At 38.4% G+C, this 25,061-nt stretch overlaps 1 protein-coding gene across 1 annotated transcript in view; it reads right to left on the bottom strand.

Annotated features, from left to right (window-relative positions):
* The window catches only part of BNC2 (basonuclin 2), a 360,393-nt gene that overhangs the window by 299,314 nt on the left and 36,018 nt on the right, over positions 1–25,061 (bottom strand). The window contains exon 2 of the mRNA XM_006881284.1: positions 10,661–10,744. Coding sequence (XP_006881346.1) covers positions 10,661–10,744 — 84 coding nt within the window. The remainder of the gene's footprint in view (positions 1–10,660; positions 10,745–25,061) is intronic.

Below are 25,061 nucleotides of genomic sequence, written 5' to 3'. Positions count from 1 at the left end.
GTTTCTTTATTCTATTCAAAAGTGTGAATTCCAAAGACAAAGATACATCCAATTCTTCTCAATTCTTTAACCAGAAAGTTATAAAGAGCATCTCTGAATCCACTAACTACAAGTTACCAACATAGTAACTTGAGAACTCCAGATTTATAATGGAGATAAGGGTGTTTGTTTATTCAATTAGGCACACAAAAAAGGGCTTTATGTGTCTTTGATACAAAACTTTTCTTTATGTATTTGTTCAGTGTTTATTTTATAGGATCCTAAAAGGCACTTTAAGATAGTTTTCATTATAAAGTATTTCAAGGAGCCTTGATCTGTTTCTCTACGTCATGTACTTCAACTGATAACTAAACATTAAACATCAATTCTTGAGAAATTCCATTCTTCAGATTTCTGTAAAGCCCTTTTTTCCCCCTAGTAGAGATTCTTTAGATGGGGCTATTTCTGCTTCTTAACATTCATGAATAAACTTCTGAAGAACATTTAACTACAGTATGGTAATTGTTACTGTTAGGTGTCATCGAGTTGGCTGTGACTTGTAGTTAAACCCATCGATGACCAAAAAAAATAAAAAATCCACTGTCTGGTCCTATGCCACCCCCAAGATCTCACCAGACTTGAAACCACTGATGAAGCCAGAATGTCAATTCATCTTGTGGGGTTTCGTCTCCTTTAATGACCTTCTAACTTTCTCCAGCGAATGGTCTCTCCCAATAACATGCTCAAAATATGTATTGGGGGTGAGGTGGGGGGGGGGAAAGGCAGACACAAACATGACACTTCTTAGCCATAAATTAGCATAGTTCCCTCAAGAGGCAGAAGGATCAACTCTTTCCATAGAGAAACTTTCTAAAGCTATTGTTTCCTAAGGATGTGGCCTCCTTACAACTTCTTTGAACATTAATTCAAATCAGAATATAACAAGGGACACAAGTTAGTTTTCTATGATAAGAAATTGTAGAACACTGCTTTATAAGAAACTACAAAAATAAGAGTATCATATAGCTACCAAAATATCAGAAATAAAAGTTTTTACTACCTATGTAATTTTGGGTAGGCCACTGTAAATGTGGAGGCTTCAGTTTACAAATCTGTAAAATGAAGACATTATATTATATAGCTTCATGCAATTCTCAGAATTAAATATGGAAACCTCTGGGGGGGGGAATATGAATACTAACAGAGGACTTAATAGGGAGCACTGATGGCTTAGTGGTAAGGAGTGGTGCTGCCAGCCCAAAGACACATGGTTCGAGCACTGATGGCTTAGTGGTAAGGAGTGGTGCTGCCAGCCCAAAGACACATGGTTCGAATCCACCAGCTGCTCAAAGGGAGATAGAGGGACAATCTCCTCCCAAGTAATTTACAGCTTCTGACACCTGGCTGGAGAGTCAAGCTTGGAATCAATGGCACAAAAATACAACAACCACAAAAGACCTAACGCAAAAATTCAGACTCCAAATAAAAGATTCTTTTTATTCTGAATAGAAGGGGAAGACTATGTGTGTCCAATTTAACGTAGTATGACTATCTCTTAAGAAAATACATTAAGCCATTCTTAAAAACATTTAAAAAAATTGGTTAAGAGTTTCACTCCCCGAAATGTATAAATTTATAAAAAAATCAATTCAAATGCACAAACCCCTATACAATTACAACATTTTCTCCATCCAAGCTATCAAAATACTTTCCATTTTTCTCACTTTCTTCTTCAATGAAGCTGCTATGGTTATAGCACAGGAACTTACAAAGAGTATCTTATTCAGTATTTCTTCTACCAGTGCTAGCTGTACCTATCATGAATAGTTAGTTTTACCTATGTTATTTAAATCAAGGACAACATTCTCTCAGATGGTAGAATTTTGTTAAATTCTCTGTATATTCCACTAGAATCTATCCTGAACTTATCCTGGAATCTACAAAATTTATGCTACCTAAATTGAGAACAATAGTAACAGCAGGAAAGGAAGAATTAAGCAGCTCTTGAAAATATGTTGATATTTAATATTGTTATTGAGTTCACACCTCATCAAAATAAAGGAAGCAAAAAGGAAACAAAGCGAAAGTTCCTCAGAGTGCGGCTCCTCCTCCTCCATATTTACTAACACGTTTGCAAAAGAACACAAAGCATGTTGATTGTACTGTCATTTCCTGATTTGAAACAAATGAACTACCAAGTGCATTCATTTATTCCAAGTAAAGTAAAACCAAAATCCACAATTCACTTATTTTAAAATTCTCTACATTCAACATAGGTCTCTGATTCTCAGTAAAAACAAAATAATAAACTATGTAAAGATGAGTAAAACATTTTCCAGGTGGAGGGCAGTTTTTAACTTTTATCAGCTAAAAGAATCTATTGTTATTTACCAGAAATTAATTAATAATAAATTATTATAATATTATCATATATAAAAATGCACTCAATAATTATTTTTCCTGTACTAAGCTTCATTTTACACATATATTGTTTTCTCAATGCTTCCAACAATAACAAGAGTTTTAAGTTTGTAAAAACCTATACTGTACTATTTTGTTAATTAAAATTAAATTCATTAGGATACAAACAGAAGCAACAGACAGACAACTAGCAACTTTCAAAGACCTCATGGCAAACAAACCTCAAATTAGGAAACTAACATATTCCAGTGTCAGGTCTTTTCTTCTAAATCTAAATAAGAAAGAGATGGTAATTAAAAGTTATAAATTTCTGGCTAAATTTCATCAATAATAATTTCATGAAGAAGTCCACTGAAGGGAGATAACCTGGTAACTACATTCACCATAAAACAAAATAAGAAAAGTCAAACTCTAATCAAGTTCATTCACATTCTTTATTTTTAAGAAATTTGCCAAAGGTTATACAATTTTATATAAAAATGCAACCTCAATTCAATTTTACAACTTAGGTGATTCTGGATATGGAGCTTTTAATTAGTAGCATGGAAACAAAGTCTATAAAACAGAACTGCAGTTTATTTCTATGTTATATACAGCTTGTAATATGGAGAAACAGTATAGGTTACAAAGGTTACACACAGTGAAAATTATAAGGAAAAGAAAAATGAAAGAAGAAATGAAGGAGTGAAATGGAAGAAGTTAGAAAGAGGTCAGGTACTGAAGCAACAAGCACACAGAGGGGCAAAAAGAAATGACAAGTTTCAGTAAAATAGCTCTTCTCAAAAGGTTTCCTGGAGCTTTCAGACTTGCTGGTATGCCTGCTTTCTGATAAAATGGTTTCTTTTCTCCAACGGCTTAAAATACAGAAAAATTTTCTGCCCTTAGAAGACTGTCATTTTCTTTTTCAAATCTCTGTTTATTTTTAAATAAAAGACCTCATTTGCTTATAGGTCAAAGGGTGTCTTCTCTCTTAGAAACACACTTCATAACTTATACTCCAATGATCCGTTTAAAGCATAAAATCTCAGAGCAGCTACAACATTCCAAACCCTGGCAATCCTTGCTTCGTAAAGAAGTTACAGCTGCCTCTTTTCCATGGTGCCTGAGGATGACAATTGAAATCCATCTTTACTGATTGTGCAAAATCTTTAAAAACATGTTCATTGGCCTGAGGAATGTTGTGTCCTAGGGAGAACACTACTCATCTCTTCTCACCAATACTAGCTATTTAAAATCTCAACAATACAATGTAGAGGTGCTCCAAAGTATCAAAAGGTCTCAAAGGAGCATCACAGTGGGTGACTGGAGAGAAATGACCCTCCAGCCTGCAGCCTGCCGGCAAAGCATGGTACCTGAAATTGTACTCACAACCCAAGTAAGGTGAGCTGGGTACCGATATACTCTGGCTTCACAAATGAACAACGATCCCCTTACCTGGGGATTTGTTTTCCTCAAACCATCCATCTCCAGGACTCTGCTTTGCCCCAATAAAAACTAAAGGAATCACTGCTCTTTATTGCAGCTTAAGACCACCGAGAATTCTTGTATAACACAATCACAATCAGTAAGATCCCATCTTCAATATAAAGATTCTACAAACAACTCCACGAAGTGGTCCAACAGGATGGCAGCACTACCCAGCAACTTGTATCCTTTATATTTCACTTCTCTAGAGCTAATCTCATTCCATTTATTTATTTCTTTTCTTTTTTTTTTTTTTTGTAAATGCACACAGGCTGCTAGACACATGTGCATGGCAAATGGAATCTGAACTTAGCTTAACAGCCTCATTTATTCCTGATGGTTTAAATTATTTCATCACAATTAATGACACCCCCTCAGCTTCCTGTGCACTGCTGCCAGATGTTCAGAGACCACAAAGCCACTCTCTTCTTTGACGGCTGGTGACAAGTCGTCCTCTGAAGGACGGTCCCTAGGTGCGTGGGCCGGATGACACCTCCATTGCTTAGTACCTCTCTGCCTCCCAGAGTAACCATGGTGAGGAAAAAGGCAGGAAGGCATGAGAAGCCAGCAAATGCATGAGCAAGGGCAAATTATGTGAAGTGATCTAAACTCGGAGGAACTTGGCTCCTGCTACAGGAGTTCAGAACCTTGTTGTGTCATGAAACGCTTCCTCACCTTCATCCCTCCAAACCACTGGCATCCAACAAAGTGTCCAGTGTGGCATCACTCCTTGGGGAATGTCAGAGCACAGTAACAACATCAACTTTCCACAGGGAATGTTTTATCTGTTTTAAAGATTTTTGTTTCAGGGATTGTTTACTCTTATCACCATCAATATCATGTGTCTCGTCTTGTTCTTCAGAGTAAGTTTGGAATCTCTGCCTACATGTTCAATTACAATGATCTTCAATCCTGCTTAATAAAAACATCCCTCAAAAATAGAAAATATTTGGCATCTTATGGAAAATATCATACCACTCACTTAGTTTGTGCTTATTAAAATTTCCTCTTATATAGGCTGTTGGCTTCTGGGTTTGTTTGTGTTAGCATTTTATTGTTGTTCTTATTACGTTTTTAAAGAACATATACTGAGTAAGGAACGTCCTATTTTGATTCAGATAGGACAGTCACGGTTCACTTCTTCTAGGAGTAAAAAATAAAGTAAAATTCTAAATGAGCATTTCAAAAGTCAAAATTATACTCATTTGAATTTCAGAAGGAAAAAACATATATGCACACAATCACAGGTAGCTAGGAAAGTACCAGAAATTGTAAACACACATGCATTTCTACAATAAGAGTCTAATACTAAAGCTCTAATTTGAAAAACATTTCCATCAACTAGAAAACATGTGGCAGACATTTTATAGATTATTTTTTAAATGTCTTTTAAAAAATGCTGATCTTATTCAGGGAATAAGAGGCCCTTTGGTTTGCCAAAAAAGGGTAACAGGAAAACAGAGAGGCCACCTGTGTCAGCCCACCCTATAGTCTGAATATAAGCTATAAGGGCATTGTGGAAAATATTGTTAAACACAGATTGGGGGTGGGGGGAGTCAGTATCAATACATATTCCAAGCAGATGCAAGGAGCTTCTGTGTATGTTACAGATTATGTGTGTGGCCTACACAAGCTAATTTCAGATGCCGCCAAAACTAAGCATATGCCGCCTTTTATAAACGACGTGGGATTAAAAGGAAGACCTTACTCCTATCATCTCTGACAACAGACAACCTCAGTTTATAAGCTAATCAAACTAAACCTGAATTTCCAGCCTCATAGGCAGTTTTGTTAATCTTAATTGACTACTAAATTTTACCAGACATGCCACAATTCCTGTCTTGACAGTTGTTTATTAAAATTATTTTAGCATAAAATTACAAGAAACTTCCAGTCTAGTTTTGATCAGGAGTGGGACCACTGGGGAGAGGGTCTCTGAGATGGTAGCGGTCACGCCGCGAGCAGACAGCAATGGGAGACTCAGCACTCTCAGGGTTACGTCAAATTTTCCACGCACCGAGACGAAAATGAAATAGTTCAATGACTGAGAGGTAGATAAGTAAAATAAACAACTAATTTTGTACGGTGGAGTGGGGAGGGAGTCATATGGACCTCATTCTGTTGTCTCCAAACACTTTATTGAAGGGGGGAAAAGGAGCTGAATAAACTTTAAACTCCCATGTAGGGATGTATTGCTTGTGTGTCCCTGGCAGATGTGGAAAGGAGATGAAATGGGCAAGGGAGAATCAAATATCCCATCGCTGCAGGTTTGCTGAGGGAAAGAGCACTGCAAAGATCTCACATCTGGCAATCATTTGTCAAGAGCTGGGAAGAGAACGGCAGGAAACTTTCTGGCTCTTGGAGAAGATGAAAAGACAAAAACCATGTGTCACACACACACACACACACACACACACACTGCAATAGTACAATGACTACTACACTTATTCTCCACCCTCTCTTTTCCTCCTTCCCCCCCCCCCCAAATTTAATGATCTTCAGATACACTCCACTCTATGGTCAAAAGCATGCAGTCACTTGACTTGTTAAAGCTGTAGTGTATGTACATTTTTCAAATAAACCCCGTGGCTGATGTTAGAAAATCAAAATCAGTCAAGCGTAGACTGCCTGGTACTTTGGGCAGGAATCCTTGTGGTTTAGTCAATAAATAGAATCTGAATGAAAGACACCATAGTAACTAGACAGTAACGTTTTGAACAGTTCTTAACTTAAAAAGAAGGAGGAGTGGGACGCATGTTGGTGACCAGGGACGGAAGGCTTCCCATCCACTTAGATCCTGCTACTTGCCGTGCAGTTGTGTTAACCACAAGGTCATCTACTGTTGTTTTTAAAACAAAACAAAAACAAGAGGAAACTTATAGCCGGAAGATGTTATGAATGAATTTTGGAAGGAAACTGCTATTAATTTTTTAAAAAAACAATTACACCTAGTTAATAAGACGAGAAAGAGAACATCACATTTTGTTTAATACACATTGCTAATAAATTCTGTACATTATTATCATCAAAGTAGTTACAGAGAAATGACCAGCTCTGCACCAGCTGATTTATCTTGGGGAGGGAGGCAGTTTTCTAGACACTCCATAAGAAATTAATGAATGACCCTAAAATCACAGAAATTTCAATCTGTTCATGGTGATAGATAACCTTAAACGAGCAGCTTTGGGTTCTCCCTTATGCTCCGATTAACTAGCAGCAGCCACCGCCGAACACATCCTCGTGTTTCCAGAAGTGTGTGCTGGAGGTTGTTTAATAACCTGGCAAATTCACAGTAGCTTGTCAAATTATTACAGAAACAGTGTCATCACTAAACAAGCCTGATCACGGTTAATTACAATGCAGACCAGAGAGCAGCCACAATTGTTCATTAATTACAGGAAGCACCTCATTTAAATTTTATGGAAATTTACACTTGCACCCCGGTATGTCTGGAGAAAGGGGGGGGGAAAAGTGATCCTTCATGCATTCACAGAAGAAAGGAGGCTGTGGTTTATGAAACATCACAGTAAATTGAGTCTAATCTGCTACAGAAATATTGGTTCTTTATTTACTCTAATTTTCTAAGCACTTCAGTGGTGGGAAATATCTAGCCAAGTCCCACATCTTCAACTCTCAAGCTCTTAAACAAGGCAGGTGCTGAACTGACCTGGCTGCAACCACTGACAACATGATAAAGCTATGTTAAGTAACTCAACTGAATTTTCGTAAGAATAGTTTGAAGTAACTAAATGAGGTTCTGACCAAAATCGTAAGCAAACAACTGATTTTATACATTTGGTTAAGGAATCTTCATGACACAAACTTTGAGCACTTGGCTGCTAACTCAAAGGTTGATGGCCAGAGTCTTCATGGGGGAGAGAACTGAAAATCTACTGGAGCCAAGATTATAGCCAAGAAAATACTCTATGCAATTCCACTCTATCATACGGAGGTCACCATGAGTCAAAAATCATATCCAGAGCAACAAGATACACAACAATAAACATCAGTGGAAATCAACATCAGTTGAGATAAAGGAATAACAGATCTGTGTCTACTTCAAAAATAAAAAAAAAGGAAAATAAAATTAAAAAGGGAATCAGAGCCTTGATTTCCAACTGTTTCTTTTCTAAATCAAATGTACAACCACAAAAACCTGGCACATGCCTTTGATAAAGACAAAGATAAAGTTCAAACATGGCAGCCATTCAAAACCAAAGATACAGTCTCAGAACAGTGTCAGGGAACCTGGGGTTTTTACATGATAAAGTTCTAAGTAATCTCAACTTTGAGGAAGAATACTTGAATCATTAAAAGGAAGGAGATAAGAACAAGAAAGGCTTCCAGTCATATGAACTCATGTTAATGGAAAAAAACCTATAAAAGTAAGCCAGATGTTGCCACTATGTGTATGTATAAAGGAAAATATTTTGTAAGAAATGATATACTCTGTTATTTCTAAATCAAGGTGTACAATAGGTGATCCTCAAAAATCCAGAAAAATAGCAAATCGTCTAAACCCAAGCTGGGGGTGGTTGGGGTATATGCCTCTGGCAATTACTACAGTGAATTCTAGGATTCACAACTAAACTTAAAAAATAAAAAATGCCACATTTCCTTGGAGTGAGGTTTTGGACATAGAGCAAGATGCATACCACCAGTGGAATGAAGAAAATGCAAACTAAAACCTCTTTAATTTCAAGTACTATGGATATCTACCAGATTATGCAAACTTGAAGGAAACCAGATTAGGAAAGAATTAATACTTTCAAAAGAGAAGAGAAGGAAGGGATAGTCTGAGCGAATATTCTACAGTTAACTATCTTCACAAACTCTACCTTTCCATTTAAGCTACCAAAATGTTGCCCCCAAATGAATAATTTTAGCTATTGCATTACTTTGCCCAAGAACTTGGTCATCATTACAATGAATGCTTCAAAGTCAACTCCACAGTTGGTTTAACTGCCTTCATAACCAGATTTCAAGTAAATTTGGTAAATATGTATTTTTCTCCCTTAATATGTCAAAGTAAAGTGTTTCATAGTTCTTTTTCAGTTTTATTACACAGACACAAGCACACACATCTGCAAAACTCATTTATCTTTGCACCGTAACTTCTGGTTAAAAAACAAATCACTGAACACAATCACCCAAGACAGACTGTTCCAGGTGATGTGTTTGATGAACACCACTCGCCCCACCCAAGGAGGTCAAGGATCACACCATCTTCTTGAAAAGTCTTCCATCATTCTGCATTTAAATGTCACACTCAAGCTGTTAGCTTTCTAAACCTGGGAAATACATGAACATGTCTCTTATGTGTTACACCTGCTCTTCTGTTGTCTGAGAGCCATACACCACCCAGAAGGTAGCAGCCTGTGGCCCAAGAGAGCTCAGGTGGTCTTCCCTAGGCCAGAGCAGGTGTGCAGGGATAACGTTCCCTCCAAGCACCAGCAAAACCTAAAATCCCTCCTACCCCCACTTCCATCTTCTCTCCACTGTGAACAACTCTGTGGTTGTTTCTTTTGCTGAGGTTCTTTTTTTTTTTAATTGTTATCTTAAGTATGGTATTTAAATGAGTTTAAAAATGTTATAAATCTCAAATTCCTATGCTAATTCCATTAACATTAGAAAATGATGTCCATTTAAAATATTTTTAAACAAATCTTTGTTTATATGAGGGAATGTCATTCATGCTAAAACTTCAGTCATTGGTTTAATCTTTGGAATTAGAAATCTCTCAAGTATTAAAAGACATGCAGAAGTAAAAAGAAGCATTCTTCTGGCCAAGATATCAAATTGATGTATTTTATTTTCAATTTACAAAAATTTCTTTTAATTCACATAGTAAAATACAGAATTAAAAGAAATTATTTCAATGAAAAAAACATATTTAGTCAACAAACTTATGCTACTAGACATAACTCCCATCCTCTGAAGAAATAAAATATTTATCTGTAAGTCCTACTTTTTTTTTTTAAAGTGACCAGGTCGATAATGGAGATCTCCTAATGTGAGAAACCAAAGTACAAGCAGTATACATAACGCAAGAAGCACACATCTTAGAACATTATAATGAGCTTGGGGGGTGGGGGGAGGATGTACTCTCATTTATTGGATGCCTGCTTTGTGCCAAGTTCTGGGCTACTGTTCAGCATACATTGTATAGTTTTAATAATTGTTTAATATCACTGAATACAATCAACTGTCATCAAATCATTTCCAACTCCTAGAAAGCTCATTTGTTAAGAAAATACTTGTGCTCCACAGAAAGAACTGTTAAAAGGAAAAAAAAAAAAAGAAGAAGAAGAAAGAACACAAATGGGTGGTTTGAGTTCAACTGAGCTGCTTCTATGGAAAAGATGGGAAATCTCCTCCCAGAAAGATTTACAGCCTCCAGAGTGCAATGGAGGGTTACCTGGAGTTGGAATCAACCCAAGTGACAGCTGGAATTTGGGGCTTTGGTGAACTTTTGATGTTAAAGTTAGGTTCAGTGAAGAGCAAAAGATCTCCTATCAATGTTTGTCAGTGTAAGTTGTCTTCCTTCTAAGACTTCATTCTTATTTACAATATATGTGAATTCATGAATGAATAACGGAGTAAACTGCAATTACACAATTACTCCTGAAGAAATGGACTCCAACTATGCATAAATGCAAAACCACAGAATCTTCCTTTTTATACCTTTCTCAAAGCGTATCCTTTTCCTAATGACAATAAAAAAACTTTATGCCATCATCAGACACCACTGATGCTGTCACACCACCCCCACCTTAGAAAACAGTAAGACTCCAACCTGGACGTCCAGCCTCTGCTCTGGCTCCTCCAGGTTTGGGCAAAAGTCTGCACCCAGCACTCTGCCAGCACATGCCACTGGAACCTAGGGGAACACGGGTGAGTTAGATGCTGGGCACAGGGGTCTGCAGAGACCTGCACACAGTCACACCCGACCCCAGCAGAAGCAGAGACATCCCAGCTCCAACAGCGCATCACGTTTCACATACACTTGGGGCATCACATTCAAGTACACTGCAAACCTTATTATGCATATTTATGAACTTGGTGCTCTTCTCTATGGAGTCAGCCCCCACCTTCTGACGACATCACGCAAAAAGGAACAGACTGCTGCCGTGGTTCTGTCTCATGCGCACCATCAATTGCAAATCAGACAACTGTCAATTTTTCCTTTTTAGTCCGGAAGTAGATTGTGATGCCTTTACTCCTAGCCTGGTAACTAGTTGAAACCTGTTCAGTATCATAGGCACACGCAAGTCACCAATGGCAAACAGGTGGTGGATGCACAGGAGGTACATCGAGCAGGAATCAAATGCAAGTTTCCAACATAAAAGACAAGAATTCTTCCAATGAACCACCCATGATGCTACATTTAAAATCTAGCAAACAGTCACTATCAAGAGGACAGACCGGCGCAAATTCCATGTGTCCTTGTAGTCATACCATGTAACCTCAAGTAGGCATTTCCTAACGATTTGTGCCGAGGCAGAGAATAGAAAGAGGAAGGTAAAAAGCACAGAGGGATGAGGGAAAGGGGCATGGAATCTCCCCTTCATATTAACGACATGCATTTTTTCCATTAGTCCTTTTTTTAACTTTTCTCTCTGAAAAACTTTAACATAACATCTTATGTCACATAAAGTTCCTTTCCACTCATGAAACATCTGTTGCAATTAACTTTTGTTCTGTGATCGATTACACAGGTTTAACAATCAAATTCTCACTTGAGTAGATCATGATGTGCAGTGACACTTTAAGACAGAAGATTGTCCTACCTGGTTTCCAGGGATACACTTTTTACAGACAGACACTGCCATTCTCTCCAGGAGCAGCGAGTAGATTTGAACTATCAACTTTCTGGCTAGTAGTTAAACATGCAATCACCATGCCACCAGGGCTCTTCATTGTATAGTCAGTCTTTACTTCTTTTTCTTTCCTTGCTTAAACTACTTTTACACTCTTTTTATGAGGCTCATTAGTTAAGACTGTCCTGGTAAAAGTAACGGAAAAAGGTGACTGTTTCTGTGTATTCAAAATTCTATGCTAAAAACTCCTTTCAAAAGGAAATGATCTCGTATAGTTAGCCAATTTAAAACAAAAACATCTTAGTGCCGTGAAGTAAACCACAATTCAAAGTGAACCTCCACCTTCTCTCACCAGATGCTGAATTTGAACCTCTGGACCCTGGCTGCCTTTTGATAAGAAGTGCAACACATTAGGGACTATTCCACTAGAGTTCCTAATTAGCTAATATTACCTCTAAATATTACCTGTTACTACTTGTTTAACTCATTTTAGAGGGTTTTTTTCAAGCTAAATGAAAGTATTTAAGATTGCATCTGATTTTTTTTTAAACAATTTTAAATTAGGGAGCTCTGGTAGACTAGTGGCAAGAAGGTGCACTGCCAGGATTCCAGAAGAATGTGGTTTGAGCCCACCAGATGCTCTGCTGGAGAAGGACGGGCAATCTCCTCTTGTACCAGTCAGATCCAATTTGACCGGACACACACAAAAATAGTAATAAAATTTTAAAAAAATAATTAAATCATGCCTTTATGTCTAAACATATGCTATCTTCAGAATCTCACATCTACTATAAATATTTAAATCTCTAAATATATACTGTTCCACATGTATCTTCTCTCCTAAAGTCTTCCACTTAAAATATGTCTTCTCTCTTAAAATCTTGTTTCTATGTAAATCATTTGCCTAATCATTTCTCATTACTCAGAGATGACTTTAGGTAACCACAATTTTATGTAAGAAGGCATCTTCCTCTTCAATTAGAACATAAATAACTCCATTTTTCTAAACACAATCCATTTAAACACATTGCACTTTGCAATTTCATTGACATTTACAAAACAGCACTTCACTCAGTCTTTAATCCTTTTCAGGTTCACCTTCATGTATTCAAGTGAGAATTTTCCCTGCCTTTAAAACCCATGAATCTGACCAATGGAGGCCATCATAGGAAGGAAAGGGAAGTCATGTTTACCGAGCACTTGAAACGGTCCAGGTGCAAGGAAGACACATCACAGAAAGATTTACCCACTTTCTCCTCTCAACAATCTTCTGAAATACAAGCATATCCATTTTACAAATGAAAAGGCTGAGGCAGAGAGAAGTTAAATACCGAGTCATATAGATAATACCAAACATGCATGCAAATAACACATACGTGCTATACTTTTACAACTATAGTATGTTCCCACTACCACATATAACATTCGTAAACAGGTGTTGTATGTATGGGTGTATGATTTGAGGAAAAATTTCAGTAACCTGTATAGCTCAGATTCAAATGGAGAAAATGGAAAGAAAAATACAAGACTGTATTGCTAGGAATTTAACTTTGAGATTATCTGCATTTGGTGACGTCCATTCTGGAGGCATCTGTTGTTATTTAACTAAGAAATAAACTACAAAGAACGAAGGAAATGATAGTAGGGTTAACAAGTCAGAAACTAGCATCTGCTTTTCAGTCTACAACAAGTGTGATAGAGAGTATATTCGCTGCCTTGGAGAACAGGCCAAGGAGTGCTGAGAAACCACGCAGGGGGGCTCTGTCACTGCATACTGGTTTTGGACTCAAGATTACAGTTGGAAGTACAGTTAGCATTTCTGCAACAGTGATTTTCTTTAAAAGGTGTAGGTGAGATAAATTAAAAAAATACACAAAATTTTAAAGATAGCTTGAATACACTGTATCAAACCAACCCCCCATCAAGTCTTTCAATAAAAGCTCAAGGTATGTGACTAAATTCACTCATTAAAGCAGAATCGATACATTAGAATTCCAAGTTAAGGGAAGAATTAGGCCCTACTTCAAGTATGCATAATAAATACCTGTTTAAAAAAATTTTTACTGTGCCACAAAAACGACATTTCCAGTTCCTTTTTATGCTCAGAGTCACAGAATACACTTTATAAACACTCTCATAAGGACAGGAGCAAATGAAATACCTACAATTATACTCAGTTACAACTTCATACACTTACACAGAATCTGAGGGGTAGAAAACACCCAATATGCTTCTCTGATTGAACTAGAATAGAATAAGCTGTATGAAGATGCCAAGAGTCGGGGTTGGGGGTGTTGGAGGAAGAGACAAAACCCACAGGCAAAACTAGTAGGGAAGTACCATACTGGGTGGCACGCTAAAGCTCAGAAACCCAAAAATACCCCCCAGAAAGATCCACGAAAGTAGTTACCCATAATTTTTAAAAGAGTTAGGTTTAATGAAACTATAAACTGGCAGCAGAATCAAGATTCGAATATACAAGTCCACCTTAAATCAGAAATAACTCCACGGACAACAGAGTAAGACCTATGTGAATGGAAAAAAAGATCTGAGGGGGGAAAAAAATAAAAAGACAACAAAGAAAGTCAACTTTGAGAACAACTATGTATGTGATGCTATAACCTCACTCATCTCAAATACTAAAATGCAATTGATGATAGTTTTAAGTTCGTTTCAAAATGCAAATAATTTTATATACATTTTGAATTATCTATAAAATGACATGACATTCCCTAGAAAGATAGGAATAGGAAAATCATTCTATAAAGCAATGCATTAATAAATATAGATCCCAAAGAGAAAAATGAATATATGCACACTAAGGTTCATTGCAGCATTACTTATGATCACTGAAAAATTATAAACAATTCCTAAAATATGGCACAGAAGAGTCTCGAATAAATCACGGTGAGTGACAATAAGTCAGTTAGATAAGAGTGTAAAATCACCACTAAAAAAGTTAAAATAAAGTTTATACATAAATTCATTATTGGATGGTTAAGTGACCAGGATGGGAAGAAAAGGGTGAATGGAGTGAAAACTGGGAAGGTGGATGAAGGGAAAGCAATATAGAAAAAAAACCAGGCTGATCAAACATAGTCATTCATTAATAACACTAATCAAGTAGCACTGGTCTGTCCATTTGCTGTACAGAGGTAACTCGTGGTGGTTCTGATACTGAACACTGTGACCCTGATATGCCAAATGTGATAATGGTTACCCATGGTGGACAGTGTTTGGTGGAGCTCCCCGGTTAAAACAAGCTTGGAAACAAGAGTGGCATCTACTTCCGAAACGGCTTGCCTCCGGAAACTCTATGAACTTGGAGAAATGAAGAAAGTTATAAAAGTGTTCAAGTCTTTCATTCATATGGTCACTACGAGTTGTCTACAACTTGACGGCACTTAACAATAACAACTACAATCAAGTATATTATAGAACACAGTATGTGTATGAGTGATTGAATGAAAAAGCAGTATATTTGTTAAATTTTATTAAAAAAAGAAATAAAACTCTCTAGATATTTCAGAGCTAATTTTTTATTACAGTCACCATGACCTGAAAACTATCCCAGTCCATATCCAATTATCATTATGTATACCACCCTCCCTCTCTAAATTAACTATCAGAAAATATGTAGTGTGGAAGGCAGAATAATTGCTGTCCTCTTCCTAACTTCTGTCCCTTGGTGTCATTAGGTATGGTTAAGTCAAGTACAACACACAGCAGTCTCGTGAACAGCAGATTAAATCCAGCCCTACCTGGTGCCATCCTCACAATTTTTGAACCCTGGACCACACTGCCGCAGTGGCTGACCCCCAATCTGGGCTCTACCTCTTGTATTATATCTATCTGTGCTTCTCCATTGTTCAAAGGGTTTTCAGAAGGTTGCTATTTCAGAAGTGGATGGCCAATCGAGCTTCCTAGTCTGTCTTAATCTGGGAGTTCCACTAAAGGCTGTCCACCAAGGGTGACTCCTGTGACATCTGACACACTGGTGGCACAGCTTACACCATCATGCCCCTTACTCATCTCAAAAGAAAAATCAGCTGTAGGATGTGGGGGTGGAAGGCAGGTGAGAAGGATTCATTATAAAGGTAGAATTGTTAAAAAAGCACAGAGTTACACTAGCCCATCCCTGGAATCTTTTCAAATATTTTCACAAAATATTTCACAATGCACTGATTTTATATATGACATTGATTACAGTGATTATATAGTGCAATTAGTACCACTATCCTTAATTTCTCCATTATCATTAACAAAAAGTCACTCCTTAAGCAATGCTGATTGTCCCGCTCCACTCACTATTCTTCTCTATTTAGTAACTACTATTGGCTAGACCTCTGTCAGAAACCTCTCTAGAATACTGAGGAGCAAAAATTATTATGCACCTGATACAGAACATGGTTTTCGCAATTACTTGCTATGCATCAGAAAGCTGAACAATGACTACGGATGACAGAAGAATCATCGGTGCCTTTGAGTTGTGGTGCCAGAGAAAGTGTTGAACATGCTGTGGACTGACAGGAGAACAAACAGGTCAGCCCTGGAGAGGGTGAAACCAAGGTGCTCCCTGGAGGCAAGGATTCTGAAGTTCTGCCTCACAAAGTTGGGGAAGGTGGACAGAAGAGGCCAGTCCTTGCAGAAGGACATCATGCTTGGACAACTCAGCAAAGGAAAACTCATGATGAGATACACTGACTCAGTAACTTGAGAAATGGGATTAGATCTGTCAAAGACAGTGAGACTGGCTCAGGACAAGGCAGACTTCAGAGCTGTTATAGCACGGTAGCTCTGAGTGGCAGGCACAACAACTGGCTAAGCTTTATCTGTATACATTTGTCTATTCATATAAATGAAATATGTATTTATTTCTCATGATTGATTTCTTGCATTGAACTAGCATTTCCAAGTGTCTTTCATACTGTAAGCATACATCATGACTAGACTTTTCTTTATGGTTGATTTATATTGCCTTGTATGGAAACGCCACAATTTATTTCTCTATTCATCTCTTGAAAGATGTCTCAGTTGATTCCATGGTTTAATATTCCGTGAAAAAAAGCAGTGCAACCCTGAAGGCACCCGGTTCAAATCTACCAGCTGCTCCATGGGAGAAGACTGGGCAATTTCCTCTCATGAGATTAAATGCCTCTGAAAACCCAGTGGAGGCTCAGCTATGGGTCTGTTCTGACATAATGGCACACAATGACAACAGCATTTATATTACAGAAACTTACAAGAAGAACCAGTAGTTTGAACAGAACAAGAGACAATACACAATTTAAAATCAGGAAGGGTGTTGGACCCTTTCACTATACTTAACTGAATCTATATTCTAAGCAAATCATCTGAGAAGCCGGATCACATGAAGAAGAAGGTGGCATTAGGGCTGGGGGAAGACCTATCAACGATCTGTGATACCTAGATGACCTTTTCCTTGCAAAAAGTGAAGACATGAAGCATTTACCAAAGAAGATAAAAAGACTAGAGTCTTCAGTATGCATCACCGTTCAACATCAAGAAACAAAAATCCTCACAACTGGAATGCTATGCAACATGATGATAAATGCAGAAAAGAGAGAAGCTCTAAAATATTTCATTGTACTTGGATGCATAATTACCATCCCTGGAAACAGCAGCCATGTAATCAAATGATGTGATGTACTCATCAAATCTACTGTGCCGAGAACCTCTTTAAAGTTTTACAGGGGGAAAAAAAATGTCTTCTTGAGGCCTACCATGGGCTGACCCAAACCACAGTATTTTCATCTCTTAACATGCATGTTGGACCATTAGTAAGAACTATTAAAGGAGGATTCCACAATAAGTACTCTTGGCATCAGCAGTCAGGAAATCAAAAGACAAATTAAATGGAGAGAATCTGAAGCCAGGGATCCCTCCAGAGTACTAAAAAGAGCAACAACGTCAGGCTAAAGACTAAGGGGAACCTGATTCAGGCCATGGTCTTTGCAATTACTTACAATACATCAGAGAGCTGGGCAGTAACCAAGGACAACAGAAGAATCACTTCTGAGTCGTGGTGTGCTGGAGGAAAGTACTAAACACATGCCATGGGCTGCCAAGAGAAGTAACAGGTCTATTGTGGAAACTGTGAAACAAGCTGCTCTTTGGAGGCAAGGATTTTGAAGCCCCATCTCACATACTTTGGACAGGTAGCCAGGAGGACTAGTCCTTGGAGAAGAGTATCATGCTTGGAAGGGTGGAGTGACAGTTCAGGAGAGGAAGACTTTGGATAAGATGGATTGACACAGTAACTGAGGCAATAGGCACAGGTATGTCACAGACAGTGAGACTGGCTCAAGAGAGGGTCACTCCATCAGTCTGCATTGCAAGCAACTCAATAGCACATAATCACAAGGAAAAATTAATGCCTGTGAATTGTGATGTTGGTAGAGCATACTGAAAATATCATGTATTGAAAGAACAACAAACAAATTTGTCTGAGAAGTGCAGCCAAAGTACTACAAAAAGTAAGCGTGTCAGGTGAGACCAACATCTATGAAAGGAGATTAAGTTTTAATAAGCAGAGGATCACTGAAAAGAAGACTTTTAGTGAGATGGACTAAAGCAGGTGGTAAGGACAATACAAGATCTGATAGAGTTTTGCTGCACTTTACATGGAGCTGACATGAATCATTGCACCTAACGACAAAAAGAAACCAGAAGTTGCAATACTGTTTGTATTTTATTGTTCTTTATGGAGAGCTTATACTATAATGGTAAGGCGCTCTGGTGGCTTAGTAATAAGGAACTCCTTTGCTAATTCAAAGGTGCGTGGTTCGAATCCACCAGCTGTTTTATGAAAGAAAAACTGGCAATCTCCTTCCCTGTGACTACCTGCCTCTGAAAACCTGATGGAGAGTCAGCTATAGTTGGTTCCAACTCAATGGTACATACTAGCAGCAGCAACTGTAACAGCGGGTAGTTCTGGTGATCTAGTGGATAAGGAGTTGGGTTATCAACCCAAAGGAAAGCAGATCAAATTCAAAAGTACTCCAAGGGAGAAAAATGGGCAATCTCCTATAATGCAATTCATAGCCTCTGAAAATGAGCTGGAGAGTCAGCTATGGGTCTGTTCTGCCCCCAAGGCAATGCGTTTTACTTTTCACCATAATGGCTTATGTTCTGGGTTGACACTCAAGTACTTTAATCCAAATTACACAAATGGCTGGATAGGTTGGAACCTACAAAATAATGCTATTTCCCCTTAACCCCAAATACTACTCACAGTGCATCTAATAATCTTAAAAAAATTTTAAAGGGGAATGGAAAGCTACAGCTTTTCCCCAATTTGTCAAATGGCCCCGAGAAGATACAAATAGAGGATCTAAAAGGCGATAATCTAATCAGTTGTAATTTGGCACACCTCAATCTGCTTTTGATTGATAGGGATTGGGAATTAGCAAGCTAGTGAAGAAGGATAAAAAAATTATAGCCGAAGCAGCAAATATAAATTTCCTTACTATTATTCTTCTATAAATGAAATAATGAATGAACCTATGCTTCTATTGGAATGTCAAACGTAAACTAATTGAGAGTTCAAATCTTACCTACTCTTTTTCATCCTGGTATAAAAATGTCTGTTTAATGGAAACAATCCAAATGCCCAACCACAAGTGAATTGAGAAACTGTGGTACATTCACACAATGGAATACTATGCAGCACTCAGGTGCCACAATCTCAAAAAATACTACATAACCTGGGACAGACTGGAGAGCGTTATGCTGAGTGAACTAGCTCAGGCTCATAAGGACAAATACTGCACAAGACCATTATTGTAAAAATAAGACAACTAGTAAAATATATATGCGGATCCAAAGGAGGAAGAGTGAGAGCAGAGGGGTGAGGATGGGTAGGGGCAAAATCTAGGGTCTCAAAATTTAGTCAGTGGAGAAGGAGGCAAAGGAAATAGGAACCATCTGGTGGGGACCTGAAAAGAGAGTGTAATGGTGGGCATAGTCCAATAGCTATTAATTTCATAAAACCTAATGAATGGGAAAGATTGTCTGAAACACAATGTGAATGAAGAACAGTATGAAACACAATGTATACAAACTTTATAAAATACATTTTTTTAAAAAGGTCTGTTTAATACCATATGGAAAAAAAACATTAAAAGGTCTACTATTAACTAACTCTTCACGTCTTCAACGAAGTGTAAATGGTGATTTTTTTTCATATCTTAGTACAACTAGAGGGATTTTTACATTTTAATGTATTGCTTTAATACTAATAAAAAGTAAAATTAAAAATACTAAGCTGATGGACTGTTATTTCTAAATATTATGCCACAGGATTAATTATGAGACAGTAATTGTCTGGCTCTCATCTAAATTTCATTCCGCTGCTTCTGCAGTAGGAAGTAAGAGGCTTTGAAAGGGACCCTGGAGAATCCCCAGGGGGAGCTGAAGCTCAAAGGAATCATAGTGCAACAGAGAGCTATTTACAACTTACTTTGTGTATAATCAGCAGAAACAAAAGATATGACAACAAGCAGAAAGCCCTCTCTCTCACCTCTCCGGAGAATTCAATGAGGGAGGGCCAGTGGGCATTCAAGGCAGTGTCAAAAGGGCTTCCAGAAAACACATTTTCTGTGGGCTAGAGAGGAAACATGTCAAGCTTCCTACACACACACACACACACACACACACACACACACACACACACACGTTTACTGAGATCACACATAGAAATTTTAAGGAACTCAACTTCTGAAAAGTCCAGCTAGGTAGTAGCAGGATTGTAAATGGTAAACAACATATTGAAGCATCATGGGGTGTGGGGTGCTATAAGGAAAGGATATAGAGAAGAGAAAGGAAGTAAACCAGAAATGATACCTTGGGGAAAGAAATACAGCATCACGGACCGGGGTGAGGAGGGCCCTTTTTTACACAGTCTTAGCCTATCTGAAATTTAATTTTACTTTTAAACATTAAACATTCAGGTAGGCATTTGCTTTATGAGCACTATAAAAGTCACAGCCTAAATAAACAAACTTCCATGTCAACTCAAGCCTCTTCAGTCAGGCTGGCCCCTTTCCCAGATCAGTTCTGAAGTGTATGTGTTTTGGTGGCTTTAGTGAAGTAGTGTTCCAGGGATGAGGGAAATGGTTTGAACCAAGGAAGAACTGGGCAGAGACAGGCAAAAGGGCACTCAAAAGAAAAAGAGGAGGAGAGGCAGAGATGAGAGACACAATCAGAAAAAGTTCCCAGAAAAGGCCCCCAAGCCATCACATTCCAAATCAAAAAGAAAGACAACTAGAACTTCAGCCCAATTTCAGTGGTTTCAAATGCCAAGCAGCAAGAGGAAAAATGACTCAGATAACATAGAGAATTCAGGAAGGCAATTAGTGAAAAGGATTTGACAATAAAAGCTAGCCAAGAGCCCACATAAGAAAGAGGCACTAAATAAATAAATACTAAAGCTACAAATACGGAGACATATGCTAAATACTATACAATATAATAAAATACAAAACTCAAAACTAAAAAGGGGAATGAAGTTGCTAGATAATAGTTAATTTATATGTAGGTTTCAAGCCCAGGGAAACCTAGATGTCTTCTATGATGAAAGCCCCAGACAAGCATTATGAATCAAAGTAGCCTGAGTGATCAGAAAGGATTCAGTGAGTCACACCAAGGTTTATTAATTTTTCCATACAGAATATCCAGAAATGCACTCATGTTCCACAGAGGTCTTAGGTTAGGTAGAATCGGCAAAACCAGAAGAAAGGTAGGAGACAGGTGATGGAAGAAGGGCCGAAGAGGACAGCAAATATTGGTGGAGAGAAACACACATCTTCGTCCAGAGTCCTGAACCAGATCAGGACGAGGGGAGAGGAGGAGTGTGTGTCTGGTACTTCACAGGTTGACAGATACAGAGGACAATGGGCGGGGACGCAGACGGGCGAGCACAAGGTCCTCACATGATCAAGAGCCGTCTGTGGCCCTCGATTCCCCTGCCTCTGAAGCTGGCTCTCTGGAGTGTTCTGCCAAGATCAAGGCCCTGGGCTCTGTGACAGGAGCAAGCTCTGCAGGTACAATTATAGGAGATTTTCACAGCCACAAACAACAACAAAAATACCCTCCTTTATACCTAGTTTTTATACAAGGAAATGTGGAATATAAGGTAAAATCCCTCCTCCCCAGTGACAGACACCCTGAGGAGCTTAATGGACCATGAATAACGTTAAAACTGCACAGCATCTCCCTTCCTGCACACTCAACTGGCTTCACACACAGTATTCATTCATTCTCACTGCAGATCAGTAAGAGGGAGAGAAAATTTCCACTGTACTCTGTTATTTTTAAATGAGAAAACTGAAGCCTATCACTATGCTTGTCCTCCACCTTTGATATAGACCTGAAATTGACACAGAGCCCTCTCTTCCATTTAAAAGGAACTGCTCCATTTCCTGCAAATTTTGTTTCCTCTTGCTTTGAAAACTGAAGAACTTGACAGATAAAGTTAAGTGTACCTGTGCAAGGCAGGGACATTATAATTAAGAACCGAACTGGACTTTTTTTCTATTAGTTTTCCATACTATCTATATGTTAGTATTTTGGAAACTGAATGTACTAGGATTTTTTTAAATTACCAGGTTTAAAATGGAATGAAATTTCATGTACACATACATAGGAAAATGAATATATATATAGATACAGGGAGGGAAGGAAGGGAAGGAGGGATGGAGGGAGGGTAATAGGTCAACTTTACTTCTGTCCTGAAGGTTAAACTCTAAACATTGTAAAGACAAGATTAATACTGAACAAAAATTGTTTCAATCCCAGCTGCATTACATTATAAAACTGATAAGTCACTTACCACCTCAGAGACCTGTTTTCTGCACTTATAAAATAGGAATACTTCTATTTCTTGAGGTTGAAAGGTGCAGAGCACCTAACTGAGCATGAACTAGATACATAGCACACTCGGTAAACCTTATGTCCCCAAGTGGGGAGCACAGCACTCTCTTGAGGGCTGAGACGTTCAAATCATTAAAAGAGGGAATTCGGATGCAACAGAATCAAATGTCAAGTGTCAAAGGGAATAAAATAAGAATCTGAAAAATGGTACCTAAAATAACAACACTGTAACCCAGTTGATCACAGCAGCCCACCACTGGGTTTGTGAGGCTGTAAAGCTCTGCAGGAAGCGAGCGTCCACCTTTCTTCCGTGGATCAATTGGTGGATTTAAACCACCAGCCTTCCGGTGAGCAGCTCCATGTGCCACCAGGGCTAGGGCTTCCTGTAGCTAACACGGCTGTTCCTTTCTGTACTGTTGTGTCGGCACTGACTCCGACCTGACTGACTCTCCAGTGGGTTTTCAGAAGTGAGAGACCACAAAGGCGGGAATGCCCCTTCTCCAGAGGAGGATCTGGTAGATTGGGATTGCAAGCCTCTGGGCTGGCAGAGCAACTTCTTACCACCAGGCCACCACAGCTCCCTAAAGGGCGCTTCTCAGTTAAGTTTAAATAAGGGGAAACTCTTTCATGAAGTTTGCTAGAATTCTTTGCTGGAAAAGAGTCTAACATACTGTTTGGACTCAGAAAGACTGATCTTTGAAGGACTTATTCAAGGGAATAGAAGAAACAGATATGCCTCATGTATCTGCTGCGCCTCTGACCACCAAGGAACTTCCCAATGAAAACAAAGGCTGATTTTCTGAAATCTGGTTCATGCTAGTAGATCGTGCTCGAACTGGGAGTGACTAAGTAAGAAGTTTAGAGAGAGTATAACTTATTAAAATGTGAAGCAATCTAATTCTTTTGGGGGTGTTGAGGGAGCAGTTAACACAAAAGCAATTTTAACGGCTGAGGTCAAATCTATCTACAAAATGTCCATTCAGTGAGGAAGAATCTCTCTTACAACGGGTGCTGGCAAAACTAGATATCCATTTGCAAAGTCATAAGATCTGTACTTCATACAATGAACAAATACACATAAAAAAAAATCCCTGGGGCCAGGGACTCAAGTCCTGCTACCCAGCTAAGAAGCATTAATAGTATCACCTGAGAATCAGTTAGAAAAGCATGTTTTCAGATCCAACTGGACTCCAACTGTGATAGAACCTTTAGGGTGAAGCCCAGCTGTCTGTTCAGAGAATTAAAGTTGTAAAACCATTCACACTGGTAAATAAAAGGCAAAAAGAAGAGATGATCACAGGTTTGGACAATAAACTCAATCCTATGGTCACAGGGATTTGTAACTCACGGTGACCCTCACTGGCTTCAAAGGTTGGAAAACTTAATAGGAGAAAACCTCCTCCCCCTTTTCCAAAGAGGAACTAGTGAATTTTTTTATTTTTATTTTATTATTTTGAGTGTGTGTGTGTACCGTCAAATCAGATCTGACTGGTACAGGAGGAGACTGCCTCTCCTTCTGCGGCAGAGCAGTGGATTTGAACCACTTATCTCTGGGATTGCAGTGCTGCTTCTTGTCACTAGGCCACCAGAGCTCCCCTGCAACTAATAAATTTGAAGCACCAACTTTTTGATTAGCAGTCCAACAGGTAACCAACCCACTATGCCATCAGAACCCCTGCTTTAGAAGAAAGGAACAAAAAAAATCAAACCAAAACAAGAAAGTCAACCAGAAATGAAGGTCTGCAGTGGAGCACATCCTCTGTGGCCCTCCCAAATATTCCCTCTGTGAAAGAGACGGAGGAGGCACTTAGAAGAAACTTAAAGAAAGAAGACAAGTAAGAGGGAAAAACCCTAAAAATTAGCCTCAGAAGTAGTAGTGGTACAACCAACTCCAGACAGGATGCAAATACTAGAACAGACACATTACCTTTTGTATTTCAAGTAAAATGTCATTCACAGCCATTGAGGTCACCTTGAACTCTGTCTTAACATTTGTTCCACTCAGCTTTTCACCCTGACTTTAAACAGAAGATCAGGGATAATAAAGATGCAAAACTCTCTCCTGAGGAGAAAGAAGCTGCTTTCAAGGAACAAATCATTAATTCTGGGCTTTTGTTTGATTTTGGATGGGATGCAAAGTCTCAGAAAGTTTATTTTAGAAGAACATAGGTGCACGTAAGTTGGTCTTACACTTAAAAAAAAAAGGGTTCCAAAAATATGTAGGGATAAATGAAAAATATTTTACCTTTTCTGCCAAAATTTAACAAATCTGAGGAGAAAATTAGGACATTTTAAAATAGCAGGGGGGAAGGCCATTTGAAGCACAAAATATGGCATAAAAGCACAAAACAGCCTAAAATCTCAACATCCCACACTGACCAATGAATCACTTAGTGTGATTGAAAAAAAAAATAATAAAGAAGGGTTAGTTCAATCATGTGTGGTAACTTTCTTGTTGTTAGTTAGGGACCTTCAAATCTGTGC

The sequence above is a fragment of the Elephantulus edwardii genome, unplaced genomic scaffold (assembly GCF_000299155.1).
Source record: "Elephantulus edwardii isolate Elephantulus edwardi_28Jun2011 unplaced genomic scaffold, EleEdw1.0 scaffold00014, whole genome shotgun sequence".
Classification (NCBI taxonomy): Eukaryota; Metazoa; Chordata; class Mammalia; order Macroscelidea; family Macroscelididae; genus Elephantulus; species Elephantulus edwardii.
This window is presented reverse-complemented; position numbering and strand designations above follow the sequence as displayed.